The 25950-nt window shown below is 43.6% G+C and overlaps 2 protein-coding genes across 12 annotated transcripts in view; both read right to left on the reverse strand.

Moving 5' to 3' along the window:
• Window positions 1–25736, reverse strand: part of RAD51B (RAD51 paralog B) — a 489201-nt gene extending 463465 nt beyond the window's left edge. For all 10 annotated transcript variants that reach the window (XM_052782386.1, XM_052782383.1, XM_052782387.1 and 7 more), the window contains exon 1: window positions 25632–25736. The gene's annotated coding sequence lies outside the window, so the exon portion shown is untranslated. The remainder of the gene's footprint in view (window positions 1–25631) is intronic.
• TMEM229B (transmembrane protein 229B) lies at window positions 308–25757 on the reverse strand. Of its 2 annotated transcripts, none has more exons than XM_052782391.1 (2): window positions 25632–25757; window positions 308–4672 (listed from the first exon to the last, which is right to left on the reverse strand). In XM_052782391.1, the coding sequence occupies exon 2, from the start codon at window positions 4643–4645 to the stop codon at window positions 4142–4144; it is 504 nt and encodes a 167-aa protein (XP_052638351.1). In that variant the 5' UTR covers window positions 4646–4672; window positions 25632–25757; the 3' UTR covers window positions 308–4141. The 2 variants fall into 2 exon arrangements, with proteins under 2 accessions (XP_052638351.1, XP_052638352.1); XM_052782392.1 differs by lacking the exon at window positions 25632–25757 and adding an exon at window positions 23369–23491.
• Between the last annotated feature and the right edge of the window lie 193 nt (window positions 25758–25950).

Below are 25950 nucleotides of genomic sequence, written 5' to 3' on the forward strand. Positions count from 1 at the left end.
GCCTGAAGCCCAGAGCCTTACAGCTCTTAAAATCAAAGTTCCCCTGCCCAAGTGGAGACCAACCTCTGTTAGCTTAAAATAGCGAGTGGCACTGCGGCCCCTGGGCAGCAGCAGTGCTTGCTCCATTCCCTGGGGCAGGAGGTGGAAGGAAGGGAAAAAGAGTAGTCTCCTTCTCAGGTGGTTCAGCTGCAGTTTGCAGGCAGACAAACTGAAGTGAAGAACTCAGGTCTGCAAACCTCCCCCATGAATACAGGGCATATTGTATGTATTCAGGGCCCAAGATAAACTAAAATAGAAAAACATTCAGTTTCAGTTCACATCTTAGTGGTGGCTCATGTTTTATTCATAGTACAGAAAGGGCAGAAGTTCCCACAAACGAAGAAATCCCCTTTCTTTCTGTGCAGGTTGCAGAAAACCAGTCAGCAGCAGAGCAATGCTATTGAACTCAGGAGGACTTCAGTCACCCGCTTCCTAATTCCCAAAGCAGTTAAAGCCCTGCAGTCTTTTTTTACCTTTTATAGTCGCAGGGCTAGTCAAGCAAAACCTTGATTGGATTATTCTGCTTTAATTACATAATGCACTCAGACCAAAGGCACAATAGTACCTGGTACATACATACACATTTCTCTCAACTGTAACACCAAAGACCGAAACACAGTCCAGTCCTGTTCTAAATCAACCATTTCCCTCTGGCAAGATCTCTGGAATATGAACAGACATCACAGTAATGCCTGAACTGCCTCTTGTGCGCAGGACACCGGACTCTATTTCATCATGTACTTTGAGATCCTTTAGGGTGGACCGTACAAGAGATAAGCAAGAGAAGGGAGGCAAAACTGGAACCTTGGGGTAATTGAAGTCCATATCCCACCACCCATCACTCCCCAGAAAAGAAAAGCAGCGCTGGGCCACTCTTTTCTTGCTGCAGTTAGGACAAGGTAGATAAATCACAAGGTTTTTTTATTGCTGGTGAACTCAAAACAGGCAACTTTAATCTACTGAGGAAGATACACATACAAACAAACGTTAGGCCTTGTGCGTTTTTTTCTTCTTCATGTAAATGTCTCTATAACTCTAGTCCAGCTCCCAAGCTCTTGCTGAGCTGCCACCAAGACCCCAGTAATGTGCTCTGGGCACTTCTGTAAGATGTTATAAGAAGCATCACATGTATTAAAAAGAGAGATTTTGCAGAAAAAACAAAGCTCTGACTGCAGCCACGTTGCTTGGAAAGGAGAAGTCTGGCTAATCCTGCTGCATTAGGTACATGGTATTATGTATAATTATTTCAATTTATTTAAGAATTTGCTGGGCCCCTTTCTGTTTCTGGTGTGCAAGCTGCAAGTAAAGTGCACTTCTGGGTATAAATTACCACTCTATGAGGATGCAATAGCTGGGTGGTTCATGTCAGACATCAGTGGAAAGCAGACTACGATGGCTGTTACAATGGCACAGGCAATAAGGATAATGGAATAAGACACTAGATGCTGCTGGGAAACCCCTCTGTAGTTTGAGCATCTAAATATTACATCACTGAGCAAAACCAGTGTCATTTAGTGGGGACCTTCTGAAGTCGAGACACATGACTGTCATTGTGCACCCAGTTAGCTCTGCGGACAGCCACTCCTCCTCCAGTCCCAGCTGCAGCTGGGAGTCACCAAACCATGTTGCTAACTCCTTTTAACCCTTTTAAAGAGTTTTGTAACAGCTAAGGAGAAAGTAGGGATCCTAAGGATGTTTCTGTGAAGCTGAGGGTTTCAGATGATGCAGGGGTGGTGTAGGAGGCAGCACGACACCACACTTAAGCTATGCTGTGAAAGGATAACCCAGCTTTAGACACTGTGTTTGGTGACCCTGACAGAACCAAAAATGGGGAGATCCCAACTCCCACCTGCACCTTGCAATTCTTGTTCTGATCCAGTAGAGCTCATCTACATTATCCCACGTACAGATCTCATCTCTTTTTTTCCCCTATGTACAGCATCAGGTGACTATTTTGCCTGGGTCTACACGCCCGAGACCATCAAGGCTGATAAACTACATACTGTTCCTCTGATTTCATAATACTGGCATCACAGCATGAAAAAAAAAAAAATCTGTCCAGTGTTTGTTCTCTTTTAATTTAATGAGCTATAAAAAGGGAACTCTAAATACCCACCTAAGTATTCTGGGTGCTTCAGGAGACACTGCATACCCCAGGGCAGATTTGATTAACGCCTTGCCACCAGTGTTTTCGTGTGTCCGGTGCCAGCAACGGATGCCGTGTGAGAAGGGGGAGGGGAGGAATAAAATAATTGCACTCTGTGTGATATAAAAAAGGATTAACACTGCCTTCCTAAGAGCAGAACCAACAAACAATTTCCCTCATAGGGCCCAGGAGTGCTTTTCCCCTCAGGAATGGATGCCCCAGGGCAAAGAGCAGGTTCACAGCTGAGCACTCCCTACCAGAGACAGGGGAACCACACAGAAAGAGCCCGGCCATTTCTAATATAAGAGTGGAATCCTACAACACGTTTGCATTTCAAGCCAGATTGATCCCTGGTGCAGCTCTGTTGACTATGGTGGAAGAACACCTAAAATTAACTTGGCCCTACAGGGCAACTACAGCAAACCTTCCCCATAAATCAGTTAGGAGTGAGATACACCTGACAGGTGGAAGCTCCGTGTTTGTTGCTAACTTCAAAAGCCAAGACTTGCCAGAGCAAATTATGAACCTGTGGCTGCCACTATCGAGCACTTCCCTGCACTGCAACTTTCCCTGTATTCCTCGAATGTCCCCAATAGGTTAAATTTCAAACTGTCCCTGGTGCAGGTAGTTCTACAATGGAGCCACAGCACTCCCTCCCGCTCCACCTCTCTACTGCTGCTCTCGCACCCTAACTCAAAGCCTCACTCAGGCAGAGCATGAAGAAGTGCTCTTCAGAGAGGGGTTTTCACTTTTTTTTCTTTTAATAATATATCAGGCAGCATGGCATAGCTCTTGCTACCTCCAATTATTGTCATGACAATATGGTTATGGTTATTTAAAGCAGAATTTGGGAAGAAAAAGCAAATCCTCTTGATACACTGAGAACACTGGGTAGAACTGAGCCAAGACCTGCCAGTGCTGAAGGAAGGTGAGAGTCGGTGCCAGAGGACCAAATCCTGGATACTACATTAGCCACATGAAGGTTTTGACCTTCAAATACAAAAGGTTGCAGCCAGCCTAAGTCATCAACCACCAGAAACAGAGAAATCCCTGGGAAGGAAGGCCGAAAACTCTTGTGGCCTGTACAGTTGCTACAAGGTTTGCACGGCTGAGATGAGAGCTGGAATCTGCAGCAGACCCTCAGGCAAGGTTTGCTTTAGGGGGACAGAAGAGATGGGAAGACTTACGCTATTTCTTGCGCCTTTTGCCAAGATTCAGATTGCACAGATTATGGTAAAATTCACTCGGCAAAAAAGGCCTTTATTTAAAAAAAAAAAAGAAAAAAAAGAAAAAATTTCTAGTGAGTATCAGGACTGAGATTTCAAAAAGTACAAGATCTGTATAAATTCAGCAAGATGTCCAGCACCAGATTATTTCATGGTGCAACAAAGAACCTGGGGAGAGGCCAATGGGACCTCGCAAGGGGAACACCATCTACCTCCCCAGCAGACTGCCAGTCTTAGGTTCTTCTCAACAGCAGCTGGATTTTCCTTGTTCCTGCAGCATCTCAGGTCCCACGGGAGGTATTGGTTGCAAGCAAGCACCTGAATATTGCCTAATGGAGTAAGCCAATCACTAACTTAGCTGGCGTGTCCATGCCCATCCACTAATTAGGTTTTTTCTTCTTGGATGCATTTCCGCTGTAGCATTTCTCTTTCTTCTTTCTCCACATAAAAGTGTAAGCAAAAGGACTGCTTTCATCTGTAATAAGTTAAAATCAGAAATTACCTAACTAACAAGTAACTGATATTGGTCCTTGGAGCCCAAAGAGTAAAATCCATAGAAAATCTATTGGTTCCATTTTTTTCTGGTATATCCCATGCACACCCCCATCAGAAAAATGGGGTTTATGAATCTTATCATACAGCAAGGAGCAGTACCTCAGAGCCAGAGCTGACAGTCTGTGGTAGAGGTCTGGGCTCTCTCAGATTGCTAAGTGTGTTTCTGAGTCACTGCTCAATCAGTCTTCACATGGCCATTGGCCAAGGCAACGGGGACGGTGGGGGCCCCCGGCTCGGCAGTCTCATCAAATCGTAAGCGCAGGGTGTTTCTGATCACCAGCTGCTCCATGATGAAAGAAGCACAAAACCATGGGATGGCATACTCCAGGGTGATCAGGCCCATGAAGTCAAAATCAAACTGGGAATAGTCCCATGGGCAGGCATTGAACTGGCGTAGGATGAGGCCGGTGGTGAACTCCCAGAGGTATGTCCAAAGTGTGTAAATGAAGCAGCGCACCAAAATGTTACACTTGTCTTTGAGATACAGATACATCTTCTCCACAATGAGGATGGAGGTGCCATAGATGAAGAGCGCCCACACACTGGTAACACCTGGGAACTTCCAGTTAAAGTTGACCACAAACTCCCAGGCAGCTGTGAACATCACCTCACAGAAATAGCCGTGAATGGCGTAGAGGTACCATCGGGAGAAAGCGGTCAGAGGTTCTGCCGCAGCCATTCTTCTGCACACACCCCAGCAGGCACTCTGAAATGAAGAGGGGGGCGGGGGGGAGAGAGAGAGGAGTCAGCGAGGATGTCACAAGTCCTTTTCTCCCAGATACACACACAAACTCGTAACATCCACAAAGGACAAATCTGAGAAAGAAGTGAATTTTAAATCATCTCATTTTTACCACAGCAAATTTTAAGTCCTGGGGAAAGGTGGCACCTTACCAGGCCCTGAGTCTCAGAATGGGTCTGGACAACGTACACTGCTCTGCCTGAGAAGCAGGATGCAGCTGGTATTGCATTGGTGGCAAGGAGGGAGCTGACAGGTACAAGGGCTTTGCCGGGGTGAGGCTGCCAAAGAACTTACTGGTTGCAAATCAGTAGAAAAATAGAGTCATCTCACAAGGAGCACCCATCACCTTTTTGCTCTTTTCAAGAAACAGCACTGTCCCCTACTTTTCCGATATGGAATAGATTAGATGAACACAGCACTGAAAACCTGGGCCCTTCCAGCTGTCATCTACAGTTTCTATACCAAAAAATGTTTACTGTAGTGAAAAACTGAGCTTTGATGGGAGCTACAGAAAGGGAACAGGAGAAAATTTCAGAGGTTTTACACTTTCAGACACCACACCTTGCATTCATTATTCAGCTGAACTGTTATTTCTTCTGTTAAAGAACTCATGCATTGTATGGCTAAGATTCGGAAAATAATTTTCTTATGGTGTCAGACTGCCTGATATGAAGTCAAAACACACAAGAGAGCCACTGAAATCCATTCAGATTTGGCTTCAGGACAGCAAAACACAAAAGAGGAGAATAAAAAGGAACAGCTGAGCACAGAGAGAGGTGGTTAGCCATGATAAATAGGAAATGAGAACAAACTCTAATTGTCTCTACAGGAAGAAGCTTGGTGAAGAGGTTTTGAAAGGGCACAATTTGCTTATCACTGAACTGTTTCAAATCATTGCTCTGCCACACTACAGTCACTGGCCCAAGCTGATGATAAGCATAATTTTACTGAAGCCTTACAGACTTAGACCACAGGGTGATTTTGACCTCTTTCATTCTTAGAAACTTACTCTTTCAAGCTGGGTTTCTCTTGACTCTTCATCAGGCACTATTTAACTTCTCTGCTCTGCACTTGTCTGTTCTGTGGCACAAGGTGTTAGGAAAGGACCACGCTAACCTTACCTGCAGTCATTCCAATGCCGTCTGGAAAGAGTCTGTTCCTGCCTTGACCTATAAACACAGTGCCTCTCTGAACAAAGTATTAACATGCAGTATGACTGAAATTCTGATAGGAGATGAGAGAAGAGAAATGTTTATGATGAAAAGGGATGTATAATAATGAACATAAAGAAGATACGCAGAATATTCACAGGGGAATCTTGGAAGTGGAAAGGACAGAGCTGTATCCATGACCTGTTCACTCCTCTCTTAAATGGACACCCAAACAACCAAAGTCTTGGCAGTTCATATGATGTGGGTACTTGAACAAAGACCCATTTCCTAGTGGCACAATCCATTTTACACACAACACTGAACTATCATCAGATGCTCAGATCTGGGTCAACAGCACATTATGAGCTTGTGGGTGAAAGACTAAAGAGTCACTAGGAATTCCCTCATGTCTCCTAACAGTTCAGTGCCAAGAGACCCTGCAAGACAGCAGTGGAGGCGGCACATGAGAAATATGCAGGGGGTGTATCTCCACACGGTCCACAAGAAGCTGATGGTAAGGGCACTGCAAACTTTCTCCGTGAGGAGAATGAGAGTTTGTCAATGTAACATTACTTGCCAGTACAGTTGATAAGCTTAGGAGTTTGAATCTTCCTATCATTCCTCTATTCTCACATAATTTCAAGAACAAATCAATAGTCAGAGGTACAGGAGTCAGGAAAAGCAGTAAGAAGGAAATGGACTGTAGGTATCTTCTGTCAGAATGGGGATATATGGCTGCAACAGGAAGGGACAAGTTTTTCATATCTGAGAAGGCAGACGTCAAAAGATGCAGAGGCCTTAGAAGTCATACCTATTGCTAGGTAAGGCACTGAGGAAATACGGAATGTCATTCTCCAGGAAAGAAAATTATTGTAAAGTTTTTACTAAGCCGCCAAGGGATTGTATGGTTTTCCACTCTTTTCAGTAACCTTTTCTAAGCTTTTCACTTGCGGTCCTTAGTCCTTGCACTTTGCTCTACAGCTTTACATGAAATGTATTTGAACTGTTAGCTAGGAACATCTTAAGTACGCAGTACTATCTGTAAGGTTTTCCTTGTAACTTTGAAAACCTCTTCACAAAGTTGGATCAAATGCACAGAAGGTCCTTCCCTCTCAGTCCCTCTCTTCTTATTCCAAGGATTCCCTCACCAATTATTTCTGTTGCCTTACACCTGCCCGCCAAAGCCAAAGACTCACAGAAACATATCCAACAAGCCACGTCCTGTTCTACCCCCCAGTATTTCCTCTATGCAATTAAGATTTCTCTTTCCTGCTTCTATACCACATACTTAATAATTATCTATTTATTCTCTATTTCTTTTTTACACTTTGCAAAATATTTAGTCACCACACTAGAATTCTAATAACTGAATCTAGACCAGGTCCAGGACAACATCTACAATACAAGTTAACCCACTGCAAAGACCACTGTTGACTTCTTTTGAAACCTGAGCCTTTTACCACAAGTGCAGGGAGACAAGCATGAATGCACTGATACTGTCTCAATATTTGCCTTCTACTGTCACGTTCCCAGTCACCCCAACCTCCATGGGAACTTCCTTCTTACACTATGCTTGAAAGAGTCCTCACAGGCTGCCTGCTGATTAAGAGCATCCCAAGATAGGCAGATGCCAAACTGTGGTAGCCCAAACATAAACTGGTTCCACTGTGCTAGGCACTAAGCAAATCCATAAGTCACAGCTCCTGCTGTAAAATATTTCATTCAAAATAAAACAAAAAGTACACAGTAAGACATAGAATGGAATGGAGGATACCTAGGGAGACTACAACAAGCTACAGCACATCATTGCACAAGTTGGGGACTGTACAATGTAATGGTTACAAGTCACTTGAGCATTTGCAAAACAATTAAAATTGCAGCTGTTCCCAAGCATCTTATTACCCAGCCATACCAAATGGGCTGGTGCCTGGTAGGCAATACAGCACGAGAAGGTCTCAAGAGGGAAATGAAGGAGAAAAGTGTTGTTTTATTGGGCAGCAATTCATGATAAAAGGATCAAGCTGAAAAGTAGTTGCAAGACATTAGTGGGAAAAGCATTCAAACAGAAGGCCAAGACTGGATTCAGTAAGAGATGCAGATTTGTGAAAAGCCTCAAGTAGATAATTGAACTTGGTGATGCAAGACTTTTCATGGAGTGACAGTAATACAGACCAAAAAGCTCTGAATGTACGCTAGCTATTCAGTCTCCTGAGGAAAACAAATGACATTCATCACTGAGGTAGTTACAGTGGGATGGGCAGCAGCTTCCGGAAAACCAGGAACACAGCTGCCACCTACGCAATTGCCTCAGCAGAGAGCAAACAAGTCATGGAGACTGCACATGGATGGCCATGCTTGTACTGAGGCTGCTCACACCGTGCTGTTTTGTGGAAAACAGGGAGCTTCTAAATTCAAAGCTATGAAAATGCTTTCCATCATCAGCAAATTATATTTCAAGATGCTGAAGTAGAAATAGTTCCTCTAATACAATGTTATGAGGAAGCCTGAGCTAAACCAGCACAGAAATTTTCCCTCTTTCTCCAGTAGAAACTTCTTTTCCAGCTTGCTGATAGAAAAAAAAGGCAAGTCTACAGACACCCCACATGGGCCTCGGAGGAACACACAGTCCTTTCCCCAGCTGCCCTGCCTGTGCAGATAACGCTGCTGGCAACACAGGGGCCAAGAGCCCCTCCACCTACAGTGAACAAGCACGGGCCCTACAGGGGGAAGCGTATGAAGGACTGTGTTTCTCTACAGAAATCTGGTTCAGAGGATCAGGGCAGAACTCTGACTTAGGGCTGCAAGAAAATAGTATTGTAACAACACAAAGATTATACTTTTATATTTTAGAATATCAACTCTGAAATGGATATTAATCATCCCCTAGGTTGAGGTAAGATACAGATAAACCTGATGCACCAGGCCAAGTAAGGAGAAAGGACATAAATCCCAGACTGCCCCGCTTCACGTGCAAGATCCTTCTGTGCAAGAGGAGCACCTCCATACTCACATTCGGTTTTGCAGGTGACACAGCCCAGGCGGGCAAGAGGCAAGTGATCAGAAAATGGGTTGATGGTAGACCAAGAAATAATGGCAGATTTGTCACACACAGGCACTGCAGGGGAGACATCAGTGCATGTCATATTCATGCCCAATTAAGTTCTTGAGCATTGCCTGGTTCATTTTTTTCAAAGCTTTCCCTTGCAGTGGCTTTCTGCCTGTTTCCCTGCTACCAAGCCAAACTGTGCTTCAAAAAGACTCTCACGGATTGTCTCTATTCCCTCTACTCCAGCAGAATTATTTAGGCTCACAGCCTCTGGATGGGTATAATGAGACCTTATGAAGATACTCTGAATTAACTCTGAAGTGCTAATAAAAGAAAAACACAAACAAAAAACTTCCATAAGACAATTCCCCTGCTTAGTGATGGCCTGAGGCTATAAATTCTGTCAGCTACTTGATTCACCACAGGTGAACTTGAAGTACTGCAGTAAGTTCCTTATTCTTAGTGCCCGGTTGTTTCTGCCAGTTGAAAAATTAGGGCACAGAGTTATTTTACAAATTCATATTTGAAGTATTTACTAATATTTAGTTTTATAACATGCATGTTCATATTTCTAAGAAATGCCTTAGATACATCTATAACCCTATGTTACATGTCATAATTACTTTTTAATTTGAAAGAGTAACTGCAGACAGAGGAGGCATATTTTCCGTAGGATACTTCAGTCACTCCCAACGACAGGACTGCAAGCAGCAGAGAGCTCTGAAGTAGAAGGCACCTGCCACTCCCTGACCATAAGCTATACCGCTTATGATATTCTGCTTCGCCAGACCCTTCTTACCCAAACTTATGTAAAAGTAACCATTCTTCATTACTTTTTAAATTAATTTCATTGGCACATCATTGTAGCTACTGTGTTCTTCCTTAAGACTGGGAGAATCAGACCTGTATCTGCTTTTCTGCTTTAACAAAGAATGCAGTAGATACAAGGATGTGTCGATAAAAATTGACATGCATTTTTGGGCAATACCTTTTTAAATATAATTCTTCCTCCCTTATTTTGCATTTTGCCTGTGAGTAAACACCAAATGAGCATGCCTTTGCAATCACAGACAACATTCAATGAATGTGCTGCAAATCGGCTTCAACATTTTCATATAAATGTCACATTTACATTAGGAATAAAGATTTACAGAACACTGGTGCTGGATTTGGCCCCAAGACATTAGTTCATCAGTGTTTAAAGATTTATGCAGTAAAGTCTTAGTGGTACTTATATGCTGAAGTCATAACTCTGAGGAGATAGTCATCCTTCAGGTAACCGAAAGCCTCAATTAACTGTGACTCAGAAAATAGAATTTCGACTGTACTGAAGTGTGGAATAGTTCCAGCAGATCGATTAATCAAGCCCTGCAATGAAGCTAAAAGCATGCCACAGACAGATGTCTCCAAATACAGACTTGATGTCCATTCCTTACTCTTAGCGCTTTCAGGATGGATCTGGAGCCCTGGGATTTTGGTCAGTTCTGAATGTATTAATCATCTGGTTTTACTCCTTCTCTCTCTGGGCTCCATCTCCATCAGGATGCATGTTGTCTCGCTTCCTCGGAGTTCTACCCACACCACCACGTATTGCAAGTAAGAAAGCACAGTCCATTTCCAATCTGCATTTTCCCCTCATTTTCATCTCTAGCTCCTCTCCCTTAGAAGGCACATCATTCCCCACCACTCCTCGTTCCTTTGGCTGGTTCACTCTGTACCTGCTGGCAGCCTCTGATCCCTGCCTATCTTTCAAATCTGTTCCAAAGAGAATTGGGATACAGTAAAAAAGAATGACAACAAAAGGAGATGAAATTAATCCAATTACCAGACTAAGCCAAAGGGATGGGGAAGTGTAGTTCTTATCGGTAATGCCTGTGTGTGGGCTGCCCAGAAGGCACTATTTCACAATGGGAAGGAGAAAGGTAGGGTTTTCTTAGGAGGGAGTGTAGAGGGGGGGCTTTTCAGAGAACAAAGCGAAAACATGAAAACACTGTTAGTTTAAAGAATAGTCTTCTGACTTAATGTGATCTTGTGAATGGCAGTAGGAGTGCAGAAAGCAGAACAAATGCAGAACAAATTAAGGCAGCAGCTGTTTAGTGACCAAGAGAGATGTTTCCTATGTTCTTGACAGAAGTTAAGACCCCTCAAGAGTCAAGCAAGCAGCAGACTTGCAAGACAAATCTGTGAAGAATGACTGAGTCCAAACTCAGCATCTAGAAGTATTATCCCCGAGTCTCCCCAGCATCCCTTTCAGGTAAGGTCATGTCCTTCTCCAAGCCTGCTGCTAGAAGACTCCTGTGCCTTACCTGCTGCCGTCCCCTGTTTGGAAAAGCTGCCCCAAGTCCCCAACATTTGCTGATACTACAGCTCTCAAACAAGCAAGTGTCCAGCAAGGGCCCAAGTGCCCCTGAAGTGGCCCTAGCACAAAGCAGAGACTTTGAAGCCAGGACCCTGCTGTAGGAGCAGGCAGAACTTCCCACTAACACTGTGGAGGGAGGAGGCCAGCACTACGGAAGGTTTGCCCCCAAGGAAGTGGCATGTCCAGTGGGGCACAACCTGCCCTGAGAATCTGTATCAGCCATCCTCCAGTTTTGGGTCCTCGGTTGCTGGATTCACCGTTATCTTAACCTGGACACTAAGCCCAGGTTAACTTCATTCTCTGCCATGAAAGCAGAATTGAGTTCCTAGAACCCATTTTTCAAAAGCTGCCGCAAGTTTACAGCCCATGACTTCAGGCATAGGTCTGAGCACTCATAGTTCCCTGACGGGCAACTGCCAGACTCATAAGCTCCCGGGAGCTGGGCCCCTTCATTTCAAACCATGCATTCAAGTACAGTGGCAATCAAAATTCATGGCTGTTTTTGAAAGCTTGAGCTTAACATGTTGTATTAGCTGACTGAAGCAAATCTGACGTTCAAAGAACATAATGCATGTCATGGCTTACCAGGAAAAAGCAACCCAAAACAGAGTGATAAATGGAGAGAGAGAATTTATCCTGAGAACATGCTGAGAGTTTACAAGATTTTGCCATAGCCAATATCCTTTCCACAGTCACTAGAGAGCCAACAGACATAAAGAAGAGACAACATTAAGGTCAAGACATTATGTGTCACCCATCTAACATGGTTTCTTAAAGCTGTCTGGAATGTCAGATAGTTCTCTTTTGAAAAGGGTTTTTTTTTTTCCTTCTTAGGAAATGCCCCCATCTTCTTTCCAAAGCAAAATGAAAAGTAAATACACCAGTCCACTCCAACTCCAATAATAAATTGATTTGGACAACTCACAGAGGTCAGTATCAGTAACAAATAAATATGCTTAGCCCAGCTCTTCTGAACAATCTGCAGAAACAAGCCAGAATCATCATGCAATGGAGGAAAGCCAGATTTGGCAACAAAATTGACAAAAAATCCAAACACATTTCACATTGAAAATGAAGCTTGGCAGAGAAAAAATATTATGATCAAGGCAGTGAAGTAAGAGCATCTAAAATCCTAGTCTACTAATACCCTGAGGCAATCCAAGTCACTTATAGCTGTGAAGAACAGCAGTGTGTGTAAAAAGACAAAAAAAATTAGAACTGTTGACAGAGCCAAGGCAGTATCTCCTAGTTTGCTGCAGGTAAAGCTCAAAGCAGCATTTCAGAAAGTTAGCTGCTTCTTTTACTGGAAATTCTTGCTGCATATACTCAACTGTAAAGAACTATTTCCCTCTCCTTGTATTACTCTTCACCAGTGCACAAACAAGTCTTTATAAACTCCCAGCATTCAACTGATAGTAGGTAACTGGACAGTGTAAACACCTGCAGCTAGCAACTACAGCCACTCTTCATCTAGGAGGAACAGAACTGCTGCAGACCATAAAGAAACCTAGCATCTTGGTCTAAGCTGCATTAGGTTTAAACCTTGCAAGCAGAAGACACTGCATAAAGACAGATAAAACAGGAAGGAGCACACTTTTAAGCACCTTCAGAAACACAGCCCAAGAATTGTCATAAAAAGTTTTCTTCTCTCTTTCCCCTTTTGGAAGTCTCTTGATGGTAATTCTGCAGAAAATAATTTTTCCTCCTCAGTATCTATATTTTCCTTCCTAACATTAAACTACTGCTGAGGTGTGAAAGAACCAGGTCTTCCAAGTGCTATCTGCTATTCGCCAGGCTGTGATTCCTCAAGTTTCCTCTTAACACCCCTGCTGGAGAAAACTCGAGCAGTCTCAGATTGCTAAATTATTCTTTTTCACCAAAGGAATCCTTGTGGAGCCTCCAAGATGGTGGCTACCTCATCTTCTTAATTTCAAGTTCACACAGGTCCTCAGAGGTAGAAACATCCTGGAAAGGAAGGTTAGAAGAAGATAAATCTCAGAATACTACTGACTACCTCACCATGTCTGACAAGATGTTCAAGTAGTCAACCATGCCTACAGCTGGGAAAGGCAGCTCCTCTGAGCAGTTTCCCAGAGTTTCTCCCACCAGTGCCCACCAATTAGCCTACCATGGAGATTAGTCACGCCATCATTGGATTGCAAAGTACGTAATCAGCAGTGGAAATATATTGTACGGGCAAATAAATTAGTGGTGAGTTTTGTACTCTATTGTTCAGGTTTATTTCAGTTCAGAAAAAAACAAGCAGCAGCCTGTAAGCGCATCACTCAGGTGAATCTGTCTTCATAGGCCAGTCAAATTTCTCTGTCCTGAATAACAGGTCAACAAAAACTTCAGTTTTAGGGCCTAGCTCCTACACAGCAGACATACCCCTCCACTGTGTTGGGTACTTCATTGCTATTTACATCTTTGCAAAAGAAGGCTTACATTTTTAGTGCTGTTGTTTCCTCAAGGTATCAGGAAGCTTAGCATTTGGGTTACAACTACAAACACACCAACTTCATGTTTTATGCACACCTGGCATTTTTCTCTTTTGTAAACCTGAAGCATCAGATCCACCATAAACCTCTAATGTTTAGCGGTTTATGACTCCCCTTTAAGTCAGGCTCACTCATCTGATTATGTGCTGTGTGTCCCAAGAAGGCAGCACCACAGCTTTCCCACAGGGGAATGTGACTGAGACTTTCAGCCTTCTGAAAGGTGGTAAGCTGAACACTCATGAGCTCTTTTAAATAAAGCAATAACGCAACATTTGTGCCCCACATAGAAGCGGTATTTGCCAGGTTATTTCTGTCTGCCATTCAAGGAAGCCTCTTATCTCTTCAGACATGAATTTCTTAACTCAGCATTAGTCTGTAAGCTTTTACTGCTGTGTCCTACAGCTCCCTCCTTTTCCAATCAGTCAGCTTATGGAAGTACAGTCCCAGGAGTGTTTCCCAGTGCTGTTCTTCCAACCGAAACGTGCTCCCAGCTGCAGCTTCATGCACTCCAGCTCATGAGCCAGGGAGCTGGGTCATAAGGATGCCCCGCATCTCCTCTGACTACAGCTGATGTCACCTTGGTTCTTTTCCAACTCTTCTTACTGCCTCTCTGCCAAATCACAGAACTGGACTGTTCTCTCACACTCTAATTTGGACTGGACCACACATAACTGCTTTAATGAAGGTAAATCAACCTGCTTTGCCTACATCATTTTTAATTCTATCTACAGATGTATAGATATATAAAGATACACAGACACGTTTATATGTTGTCCTTATTGATTTGCTTATTTGCCTCCTCTTCCCCTCTACTTGAAGGGGGTGGATTTTCTTTTCCTATAATTGCTTCTTCTGACCGTGTTCATTTTTATGCTGAGGTGACCTTTTACAAACACTACTACTGGATTCAGGATTCCTACCTGCAGCCTGCCAATCATTTACCATGGCTCCACAGGGCATGCTCAGTTCCAGCTTTTCATAGCCCCTCTGAAAGTAAATCCATTTAATATTATGTTTATACCCTTCTTCCACATTTCCTTTTGTGACTGCAATGTATCCAAATGACCATGCTCTATTGAACAGTCTCCCCAGTAAAACAGATTCATTGCTCCAATACAGGAAAGCATTTTCAAAACTTGCCTATATTTATTAGTCACGTTGAGTGTAAGACTTTAGGTTCCTTAAGACAGAAAAGTCTGTATGTATGTGCACAGGGATGCTTCAGATGCTTCTGAATGCCTGGAGTCCAGCAATTCATCTTTCATAGCACAGGGTAGCCCAGATCATGAAATAAAGAAATACCACAACTTCAGACTGCTTTGCAGATCTAGCAGTTTATGGCTGTGGTACATGCTGAGACCCCACTCACATTCATCTCTTTTCCCAGATCCAATCTACACATTCAGCCTTCTGAAAAATTCTAAACCACCTCTTGTGAATAGCAGCCAACATACATCTGCTCCAGTACTCGTGGAATTTAACTGCATCATGTTAATACCACCAGCTTGCTAAACACCTGAAAAAGGAACTAAGTTTCCACCTTAGAAAAGAAATTCCTTAAGAACTGCTAACTCTAATCCTAAACTCAGCAAGGAGGTAAAAATACTACTCACCTCTTCACTCCTATCAGCTGTCAATCTGCATAGAAGACATTTTCCACTCGCAGCTGCAGAAAGATGGCACAGTCACAAAAGGTCAAAGCACAATGATAAAAGGAGACTTGAATTTGAGTCCACACACACAGCTGCTGCAGTAGAAGACAGAGCAATTTTCTTGCTTGGTTCTTAAAATTACTACCATATTTGTGTTGGCTTCTCTAGGACCCAGTGAGCCAAAGCACAGAAAGAGAGGAAAAGCTGGTAAGAATTTGGGGAAAGCCTTGCAAGAACCTCGCCTTGAGAGCAGAAGATGGATCTAAAAGAAGCAGGATGGAAAGACCCTGGAGTATTTGTAGAATAGAAGGAAACAAGGAAGAACGCACAAGTAAAATTCTAAGTGTGTTAGTAGCTGAAGCCTTGTAGGGGGTTGATATCAGGGAATTAAACTCATCACTGTTTCCTAATCATTAACTTCATCTAAGCAGATAATAATGAAGATCCATAGATTTCCACAGCTACTACAGTGACAAGATAAAATCTGGATACATGTTCCATCCTCCTTCTGGCTACCAACCCCAAGTTAACAGAATCCTTCAAACCAGTCTGGCTGGGAGCCTTAATGGGGTTGAAAAATGGCCCGGAAAAGTGAGGCTATTTTCCTCTCATTGTTGAGCTGCTGAGCAATCACTGAGAAGAGGCAGCACTCAGGTATGAACAAGACATCTAAAGTCAGAAGAGATGGGAAAGGCACGTAAAAAGTCCCTCAGTGGCCAAACAGGGCAACAGGCAAAAGACTTATGAAAGTTACATCAGAGCAGGTTAGCCACATCATCTTCCTGCACCAGTGCGTATAAAATCAGTGCAGTTGGAACAAAGAACTGGAGTTTTGCTCAGTGGCAAAGTTAATCTGACAGTACAGATCCATGCTTGGCTTAGGAGAGATGTGCTCTTTGCAAGTCTTGCTTGGAAGCTGAGTTGCTGGAATATAGAAGAATGGGGAGAGAAAGAGGAAAATGGTTGGATATGGACCAAAAGGCTGCTCTGGGATGAAAAATAATCTTGAGAGCACTGGGAGAAAAGTTAAGATTATGACTCTTGACTGCATATGCTGTCAGACAACTGACAAAACCCCAATAATAAAAGGTGCCAAGGTAAGTAAAGACTGCTTCTCTGCTATTGTCTCAGATGACTCTGCTTAGAAGGCTACATTAGTAGCAGCTCTTGATATAAGACACAATTTTAGTTCTAATAAAAGTAAATTCTACTCTGCTCTGCAGAGTACACTGTGCACAGAGTTCACTGTGTTTCTCTAGTTCAGCACTCCCTTCTGTCCAAAGTCAAGCAGCTGCTGCATGCAGAAAGAAAATGACTGAATATAGCCAGACTATCTGTATTGACCTGTTTTGCCCTTACAAAAAAGGGAAGACTACTGTTTTAAAACCTGTCTCCGCTAACCTGGCACTGCCGTGGGGCATGGCTATGATTTGACTAGCACCCCGACAGAATGATCATCAGCAGGAACAGGCTCTTGTGTATCATCTCCAGCAGTCTCAGCCCTGGGCTAGCAGCACACGTCACTGACCGAAGGCTCCAAGTGAGTCTGTCCCAAATAGTAACACTTTAGATGAAACTGAACATCCTACCTTTCTAAAGTAGAAGTTTAAGACAAATTAATTCCTTGCATCTTCAGTTGTGTCAGAATACTTCACAGTAAGATATAGATTCCCTTAATATTACTACCAGAAGGAGTGGCCAGGTGTCAGTAAATCAAGGTACCATAGATGTGTACAAACATGCATGGAAAGTCAGCCTGTGCCTCAAAGAACATGTCATACCATGTCATCTTTCTTATTCGCTGCTGCTGCAGAAGATCTAGAAACCAGAATCCTATTTATTCTGTTTTTCAGGCTTCAAAAAGAAAATGTTCCAAAACACACATAGCTCTTTTTTTTTCTCATATATGTATGTTTAATTCCTGATGATTGACAAAACATCCTCATAACCCAAACACAGGCACTAATTGGCCCAGATCCTTGGCCATCTCAGAAGAGAGACCAGACACGAGTTGTCTCTGGATTCTTTTACTTGCCTCTGGAAGCTGCTCCTTCCAGAACAGGTAACTCATGTGAATGTACAACACAGAAAGTTCACGTTCTCACTGTCAGCACTTCTCTTTCATTTACAAAAGCACAGATGTCCCTCTGGACAGTCCAGACAGTACCTTTCACAACTCTGAATTGCCCTTACAAAAGTATTTGTGATGGTCACACAGGGGCTTCAGGAACATGTGGGGACACAAGTGCAAAGGAGGAGTTGGTGGCCCAGTGGTTCTGTCCAACTAGGGTTGTGATGTGCACAATCTTTCCCCGCTGCTGGGCTCCACAAGCAACATGCTCATGCCAGGGAGAATTAGCTACTGCAGACCCAGACTATGTTTTCAGTAACTTTGATCTTACTACTTTGATCAGATTAGAGACACAAACCTGATACTCAACTTCAAACAGCTTCAAGCTCAAAGACGGCCTGAGTATCTGAAACTTATTGCCTCCCTCCACCCCTCTGCAATATCAGTTGACCCAGCAAAACATATTACCTCTCCTTAGAACACCATATTGTCCTTGATCTTTGAACAGAAAGGAATACTGAGCTGAGCATACTTCACCTGGTTCCCAGAAGAGGCTTATTTTTGAAGACTCATGGCAGCCTAGTGGCCAAATCCTTTGAAACGCAGGATGCTCTCAGCTGAAACACCAAAAGAGATGCTATCTAGCAGGCTATGCGCTACGGAGCCATTTACACCGGACAGAAACATGTAAGAGGAAGTGGTAAGACCACAACTTCCCATCCATGAAGTTCAGTTCGTTCTTAACACCTCCCGTAATAAGTTTCTCTTTCTGTCAAGTACCAAGCCTCCACTAACTTCTGTCAACTTGTCAGAGGAAGCTTATTGCACTCTGCACCTGGTCAGAAGGACTCAGTTTCCCCATGGGGCCTGGCAAGTACGACCAGAAAAGAAAACAACCACAGCTGCACCATCCTCTGCACCACAGAGGTAGGCCTGCTGTCCTGAAGTCTCATGCAGCAGTAGAGGCGTTCTAATGGAAGGGCAATTCAAGTGCCTTCTTCCCGTTGAACTGTAGCCTAAGGCTTTACCTAGCTACCCTGTAACTGTCCTTTTGTATTTAGACAGAATGGCCTTGGCCAGGGGTGACCAGAGTGTCCAGCCCTGTTAACAACTGGCCACAGAGCTCCCAAACAGGGCAGGGCTTTTCCAGGATCACACTATTTTCTGCCAGGGGCTTTCTGCCCAGCTCTTCATTTGTGGTGCCCTTAACTCCCGACTTATGTTTTCAGCTTTTATTTTGCCATCTCCTGAAGATAAAAGTTTAAAGATATACTTTAAACAACTGCTTGTTATTTTAGGAGGCACAATTGTTAGTTAAGCAGTGAGGAGCAAACCCCTCCTTTGTGCAGGCACTGAGCTCTCATTGACTGAAACACACCTCTGACAGCAATTTGTACTGAAGGCTGAATCTCAAAGAAATCTGCCTTACACTATCACTGCAACATGATACATTCTAACAAATTAATTATTTGCATGACACAGTTTTGCTAGCTTTTGAATTTCATATAAACATTTCACATACACACACACGCACCCAAATTCATTCACGAATTTCAGCCACTTAACAAAGGTACCTTTGTTACAAGCTTTGTCTCCGTAGGCTCCCACCTGCAGTTACTAGAGCCTGTGAAGATAGCTAGAGATGGACACATCCTAGAGACAAAAGTGGAGTTTGAGCATTCCTGATCCTACCATTCCTGCATCTTTCCAGTACCTACTTAGAGGTGCTTAAAGCATGTACAACACTGATTTATACACCTCAGTGAAGTACCTGAGGTTACATAGAGTAATTTCAGGTCTTATCAAACCAGATTTCTTCTTTATCTTGTTTTCCTTCCAGGCAACAATAGGTACCTCATGCCTCCGGGCAAAGAGCCAGCTGAACAAGGATGCTAGTTCTCACCCGTGTGTTGGGAACTGTCTTATGATAACACTAGAAAAGAATTCCTCAGTTTTACGTAAAACAGCTTGATACTGCTCACACTCAACACCAAAAAAAAAAACCAACCCTCTACAACAACCCCAAACCCTAAATTCTTTTTAAACCATCTTTAAAGTCTGCTCAACAAACAGAGCATCAGGTGACCTATAGCAAATGGAACCAGAGAGGCACCATATGTTATCTTGTCCCTGCTTATGTAAAACGCTTAAGAGCTGTCATTTTCCTGCCTGAATCATGCATCTACTATTGACAGTCCTGGAGGTACCCATTCTGGTCAGCTTGTCCATTCCTTTCTAGAAGTACACAAACCTGCAGCACGTAAGGACTTTTATGAAAATCACTAGGTATTAAGCAACACATTGTTGGTAGGAAGAATAAGAATTTAAGTTTTTATCTCCCACCATGAGTAAAACAACCTAAATATGCTTCCATTATGTAACTAGTCTTGATACATGCAACAACAAACCCGTCACATTACACATACGCTAAACAGCACTATTTCCACTACTTTGCACAACAGTTCATAGCAATTCCAAGGTGTTCAAAATAGATACCTTGACATTTTTCAAGTGTGCTCTTTGTGCATAGGCTTGTACTAACTTAGAACCTATATGTACACTGCAGCTAACCAACTTGCTTCACTGTACCTTCATTATCTCCCAGAGTTCCCACAGCTGTAAAAACATGCAAAGTTAACTTAAATGCTACATATGCAAAGTTAACTTTTAAATGAATGTGCCTCAGCCAAAGCAGTCGTGTGTGTGTGGAGCGCAGATACAAGTTGTTCTAGCAGTGCAGATCTGTTCCTGAAAAGAACTGGAGGGTGACTTTTGCTATCTCATGCTGATAATAGTTTTATTGGGTATTTCTTATGCCTAAGTCACTCTTCAGAGTCACCTGCACTTAAGATACTTTGGCAGCACAGTACAACGTATGAAGTTTTACACTGCATCCACAACATTTATAGATATTCCTTTCTTCTCCAACTGGGTCTACGCTGATCAGTATATAAGCATAGGGAGCATCTTCTGATGCCTGGAAATGGTCCCCGTTCAGCAGCCTTTCCTCACCATCTTCCCTGGTAGAGCTACAGTGTGTAAATTCCAAGAGTCTGGCAGGACTCAGGAACTGGACTGGGCATTAGAGGATGCTGCCAAAATGTGAAGCTCTTTTGCAGAGCTTCATGAAAGCTCAGCACTCAAAAAGCAGGGGATGCTGGAGATCCACCCCAACACCTCTCATCCTGGGAGTACTAAAACTAAAATATCATCTAGAATACAGTAACTCTCTCAGAGCAATTCTAAAAGGCATTCAGGTTTCTACAACAGAGAGTGAAAAAAGGAGAGAAGCAAGTAGCAGCCAGGACTCAGATGGAGAAGCAAAAGGACTTTCCTAAGTCAGTGCCAAGGTGGATAGATGGATGGGGCTGTTGAGCAACTGTGCTGCCTCATGGAGCAACATGCAAACTGATGCAAGTCTTGTAGTGAGCTATGCTGGCCCTAAGAGAGGCACAAGGGGCCAAATAGTGCAGCGCGCTAACACAGGACAGACAAAACCTCTGCTTTATTACCAGGTTTGCCATGATCTGTGACATGACCTCGGATCAGTCACTCCACCTCTCTGTGCCTCTGGCTGCCATCTGGCTAATTAGACTAAACTGTTTGGTGTGAGGCCTGCATCTAACTATAGGTTAGTTTGGCAGGTAGCACAATTGGTTACCCATACCACCAAAAGCCTTCAAGCAAAACTGGAACAGAGGGAGCAACTGCAGCCAGTCGCTTGCAGAAGCACTGAATTCACATGGCATCAAAAAGGCTGCAAGACTAGGCAGCTCTCAGCACCAGCCTCATTTGTTCAGTCATCTGTGTCGCATGGATTCTCAAGTTTATCAAAGCATTTCTTTAAGGGACCCTGAAGGTGCATCTCTAAGCCAGATACAAGCATTTGTATTTAACAGCATATTCAATAAGCTTCTCTGTACAGCACTTAGGAGTGAGTAATTAAAGGAAATATTACTGCAGTAGAGCTTCTCATTAGCAACCAAATTAGCCTTCTGAAAATAATTAACATTCCTTTCTATAAAAGGAACAGATGACCCATTACATCCATGAGACAAGCAAAACAAATGCTGAAGGTAAGGGAGATTTGTTCAGGGAGACAGCAAGAGAAGCATCCAGCAGCAGGACGAGTAAAAAGGAAGAAGACAAGGCAGAAGTGCCCATGACTCACAAAGACTGTACTATGCAAGTGGGTGTGCAGGACTGGTACATGCCTGTCTGATGTGCGCATCCAGCATTCACATTGACCATTTTCCTTCCTCTACCTCTATGACCCACTGATAATCCATCAGCTGAGATGCTGAAAAATTCCGCACTCTAACTTACTTTGAAAGCCCGATAAAAAGGCGCTCAAATTCAACCATTCACAGTCACAAGCAGCTCTCCATATGCAAAAATTCCCTCCAGGTCATATGTTTTGACTATTAAAACACTCTCAAAATGCCCATTAAAATAAACCATGATTTAATGTCACATGCAGCCCATTTCTGTGGCCCGCAGGAACAAGTCAGGTGATGGCTACAAACAGCACGAACTACACCTCTCCAGGTTTCACAGAGTGGTGCTCTGATCAGTTAGCATGCCCTGAAAGAGTTAGGCGTATGTTTCTTGATCAGTGCATGTTTGAAATCAGTGTGGGTGAACAGAGAGTCACAGGCATCAGTGTTGTGGGATGTGTGTGTATGTATGGATGAGAGAAAGCAAACAATACAGGTCAACACATCACTGTCTGGTGCAGCAAGAACTGTGGTATTACGAAAGTCCGATGCACTGTGTCAGTGCAGGATGACAGATAAAGGAGAAATAAGCCACAATGGAGCTGAGCTTCCCAATATCCACATATTCAGGTAACATCACAAACATAACAAATGATGTACATGCAGTTGCATTTTCAGCCACTTCCATGTTTGATGTATATTTACATTTCCCTGGCAGGAAAGCTGAATACTCATAGCCTTCAAGTGTGATTGCAGTGAGGGCAAAACTCACCCATACAAAAGCTTCCAAAGCTACATCACTATGGAAACCACAAATCCACCACCTGCTCTGTCTACTTGTTTCACTGATCAAAAAAAAAACAAAACCTATTCTTCCAGTTTATTGTCTTCTCACTTCTGTCAAGACCACAGGAGGAAAAACACGTTTTACCTGCTTCAAGACCAAACCTTTCTTCCTTGAGAGCCCTCTTTGTGAAACCTATCCCACCTCTCAACCCAGCTGGAGAATCTTCCCCCCAGGATGCTTCCACCACTTATTTCAGTGACGATTCTTCAAACACAGCCTGGGATTTTATCTTAGCCTCCACAGCTTCCCTCAGCTTCTGGACTAGGACAACTCCAAAGGTGGCTCACTCTAGGGCAAATCCAGCTAGCTGCCATAATGAGAAGCTGAAAACTGTTCTGGACTCAAGTTATAGTGTCTTGTTTTGACCAAAGTATCGTTCACTTCCTTTCCTCAAAGCTCTTTAAGAACATTTGAGGTGCTCTCAAAATGGGGTAGGGCACATTACAAGACAGCTGTAAACGCAAGTGTTAAATTTTTGCTTTAAGCAGCCCGTAATTTCTACAGCAGTTGCTAGTTACAGGTAGCTTTTCCTGCACTAAAAATCTGAGTATCTCTCAGCAAAAGCCTGACAGCCAAGAGCAACTCTGGAAGATGCACCAGGAACACGGTGAAAAATCCTCAAAAGTCTGCAATATGGCATGCATGGTGCAGCCTGGGTATGTGAAATGGCTGAAGGAATCTTCATACCAGCCAGCAGGAGGGAAAAAAGCTAAAAAAAGAGTAAAAACCCCTCCACATCTAAGTACGTGCATTTTATGTTGAGGAACAGCCTCTGAACAAACCTTCAGCAAGACTTTCTCCACACTGGGCACCTCTTACCTGAGCTCAGAGCAGTTCATGGAAGAATCAGAAGAGAATTTAGTCTCTGCAGCTTTATAAGTCCTCAGTGCCTCTCAACTTCAGCTGCTAATTGACAACCATTACACAGACAAATGCCCACTAGTAAACAAGTTGAAAAAAACTATGTATTTCACAGATGTTCCCAAACAGCAATTTAAATAGACTCCTTTCCACTAAAGCAGTCTGCGTGGAGGAAAAAAAAACCTGCCTGTGCTCCCAGAACTTTTAGTAGATGACACTTCCGCTTCTCAGCAAGGCAGAACTAGGAACAAACTGACATAGTATAAGTTCTCTTATGAAAAACAAAGCAATACTACACAAAAGATGCAGCCCCCCTCCACCCTTTTGCAAAATGGGCCAGAGCAGTCAGTGCTTCCATCTTGGTCCTAACTCATTGCCCTCACCTCACAGCCAATTCCAGGCTGGCATTACCAGACACATCCCCGTTTCGTTGGTGTTACAGGAGTTCCTACCAAAAGCCCACAGGATGATCAAAGGTTACTTCTGTGTCCTCAAGGATGTCACAACAATGCACAAGCCAGTTTCATGGAGGACAAACTGAGCGGAGTGGTGATCACAGTCTGCAGGGTCGTGTCCCCGTGGCTTTGGAAGCAGATCTGTCTGCATCTCCAGCAGACAGCATCCTGAACAGCCTGAGTGGATGGAACATACAGGAGGCATTGGAGGAATGAATAATTCATAGTCTTGTTCTGCTGCCAATGGATCTATGTTTTCTTGTGCCCATACGGCATTCGGTTTTTGTTTTAACAGTAATAGGAGACGTCTGCGCTTCCTTTGATGGTTCTTGAGGGCAGGCGATAAGCAGCATTTGCTCTACTCACAGCAACAGTACCATACACAAGAGCGCTTGCCAGACACAGCTTTCTTCAGAAGTACTCATGGCTGCATCATTGACAAAATGGCTGGACTCATTCCAAGGCTCGGTCCATCACCAGCAGCCTTCCCAGGAAGCTGCTGACACTTGCTTTGTCATAACCTTGCAGCACTGGTCTAGACTTTACTGCTCAGTAGGTGACACTTTTTGACCAACTGAAGCCCTGTATTCAGCTACACAATGGGCAGCAAGATCACAGTCAGAGCTCAAGGCAGCAGCTGACCTGCTTATCCACACCATTAGCGTTGCCACAATTAAGTCTACTGTTTTCCTTCAGCAGCTGACTGGGTCTGCTCCCCAGTCTCAGAAAGGGACAGGTGTCTATCAGAGCAGGAATACCTACAAGAGTACACCCTAGCATAGAATCTTTTTGGCACTACCACTGTAAGAAGGTAATGAGACCCCTGAGACAGAATAGGCTGAGGGAGGGAGGTCCTACATGAATCTGAATTTTATATATGTAGCACCTACATATTCAAAGTGAGTTCCCAGTTAAAGTACTGTGCATGACCTACCCATGAAACTTTATCCATAACAGGGAAAACAATACTGTAGCCTGAACTGCTGCAAGCTGTATCAGAGTACCTGTGCTTAACCTCCTGTTAGGGCACCACACCGCATACTGCGGACACACAGAGCACTCTGAAAATGCTGCAGGGTCTGGAGATTGTCATTCTGGTCCCACAATGTCCAGCCCATCTACCAGGATCAATATAAAGTTTCGCTCCAGGATATAAATCACACTTCCAATTTGATAGCATTTTACGTCCACTCTATTGAAGTGTAACAGACTGCCATAGATACCAGCGAGTGGCAAGATGAGCCTAAAAAGATTAGTAGAGTAACACACTGGTGAATCAGGTACAGAGACTGCACTGCTTGTCAGGGCCAGGAATAGATTCCTCATCATCCAACTCACACCTGTGCTTTTACCACCAGAGAGAGCAACCCTCCACTCTTTACCTACTGCTCTGGTTTAGCTCAGAGATACTGCTCCACTGTCCTGATTGTTTTAACTGCCTAAGGCTATCCGAGTGTGAGGTTTTAAAGAGACAATAACACTCGAATAAGTTTGGCAATATAAATTACAAGCAGTCAGAATGATGTGACTCCAAGCAGACAGAAATCAAGGGTGATGTGTGCAAATGTCAGTCTTAACACTTCCAGAAAGCAACTTGCAGTTTAAAACGAGGTAAATAACTTCACATCTTGACCATCCTTTATACACTCCACATATTTAAATCTCAAAGGTCCCATCTACAATGCAGTCAGCTCTGTACTCGGAGAACTGCTCTGGTTTTCTGGTCTACGAGTGTACTCTCACCGGTTTTACCCTCCAGCCCTTACCTCTTCTGGGGAGGAATCCTGGGGCTCTCCCACCTTTTGGTCAGCTCCTGGTTCACAGCATCCGCAGGTTGACCGGGTTGCCTCCAGCGAGTCCGAGCTGTTTCAGATGCCAGCCACCTTCAGACCAGGTGCGTGTGACCAACAGCTAGTACACCAACCAGACAGCCTTCCTAAACCAAAGAAGTACAGTTTAATCTTAATGAAGCACAGTGCAAGAGAGGCTTTAAACACTGAAAGAGCTATGTGTATGGATAGCTTAGCTCTGGTACATTGGACCCTGGAAGACCTGACTTCTTCAGAGCCCCAGGCAGGCACCTGT

The sequence above is a fragment of the Harpia harpyja genome, chromosome 3 (assembly GCF_026419915.1).
Source record: "Harpia harpyja isolate bHarHar1 chromosome 3, bHarHar1 primary haplotype, whole genome shotgun sequence".
Taxonomy (NCBI): Eukaryota; Metazoa; Chordata; class Aves; order Accipitriformes; family Accipitridae; genus Harpia; species Harpia harpyja.

What these genes read in the sequence shown, in the direction of transcription:
- TMEM229B (XM_052782391.1), bottom strand. Translation starts at nt 4,645, where the DNA reads ATGGCTGCGGCAGAACCTCTGACCGCTTTCTCCCGATGGTACCTCTAC.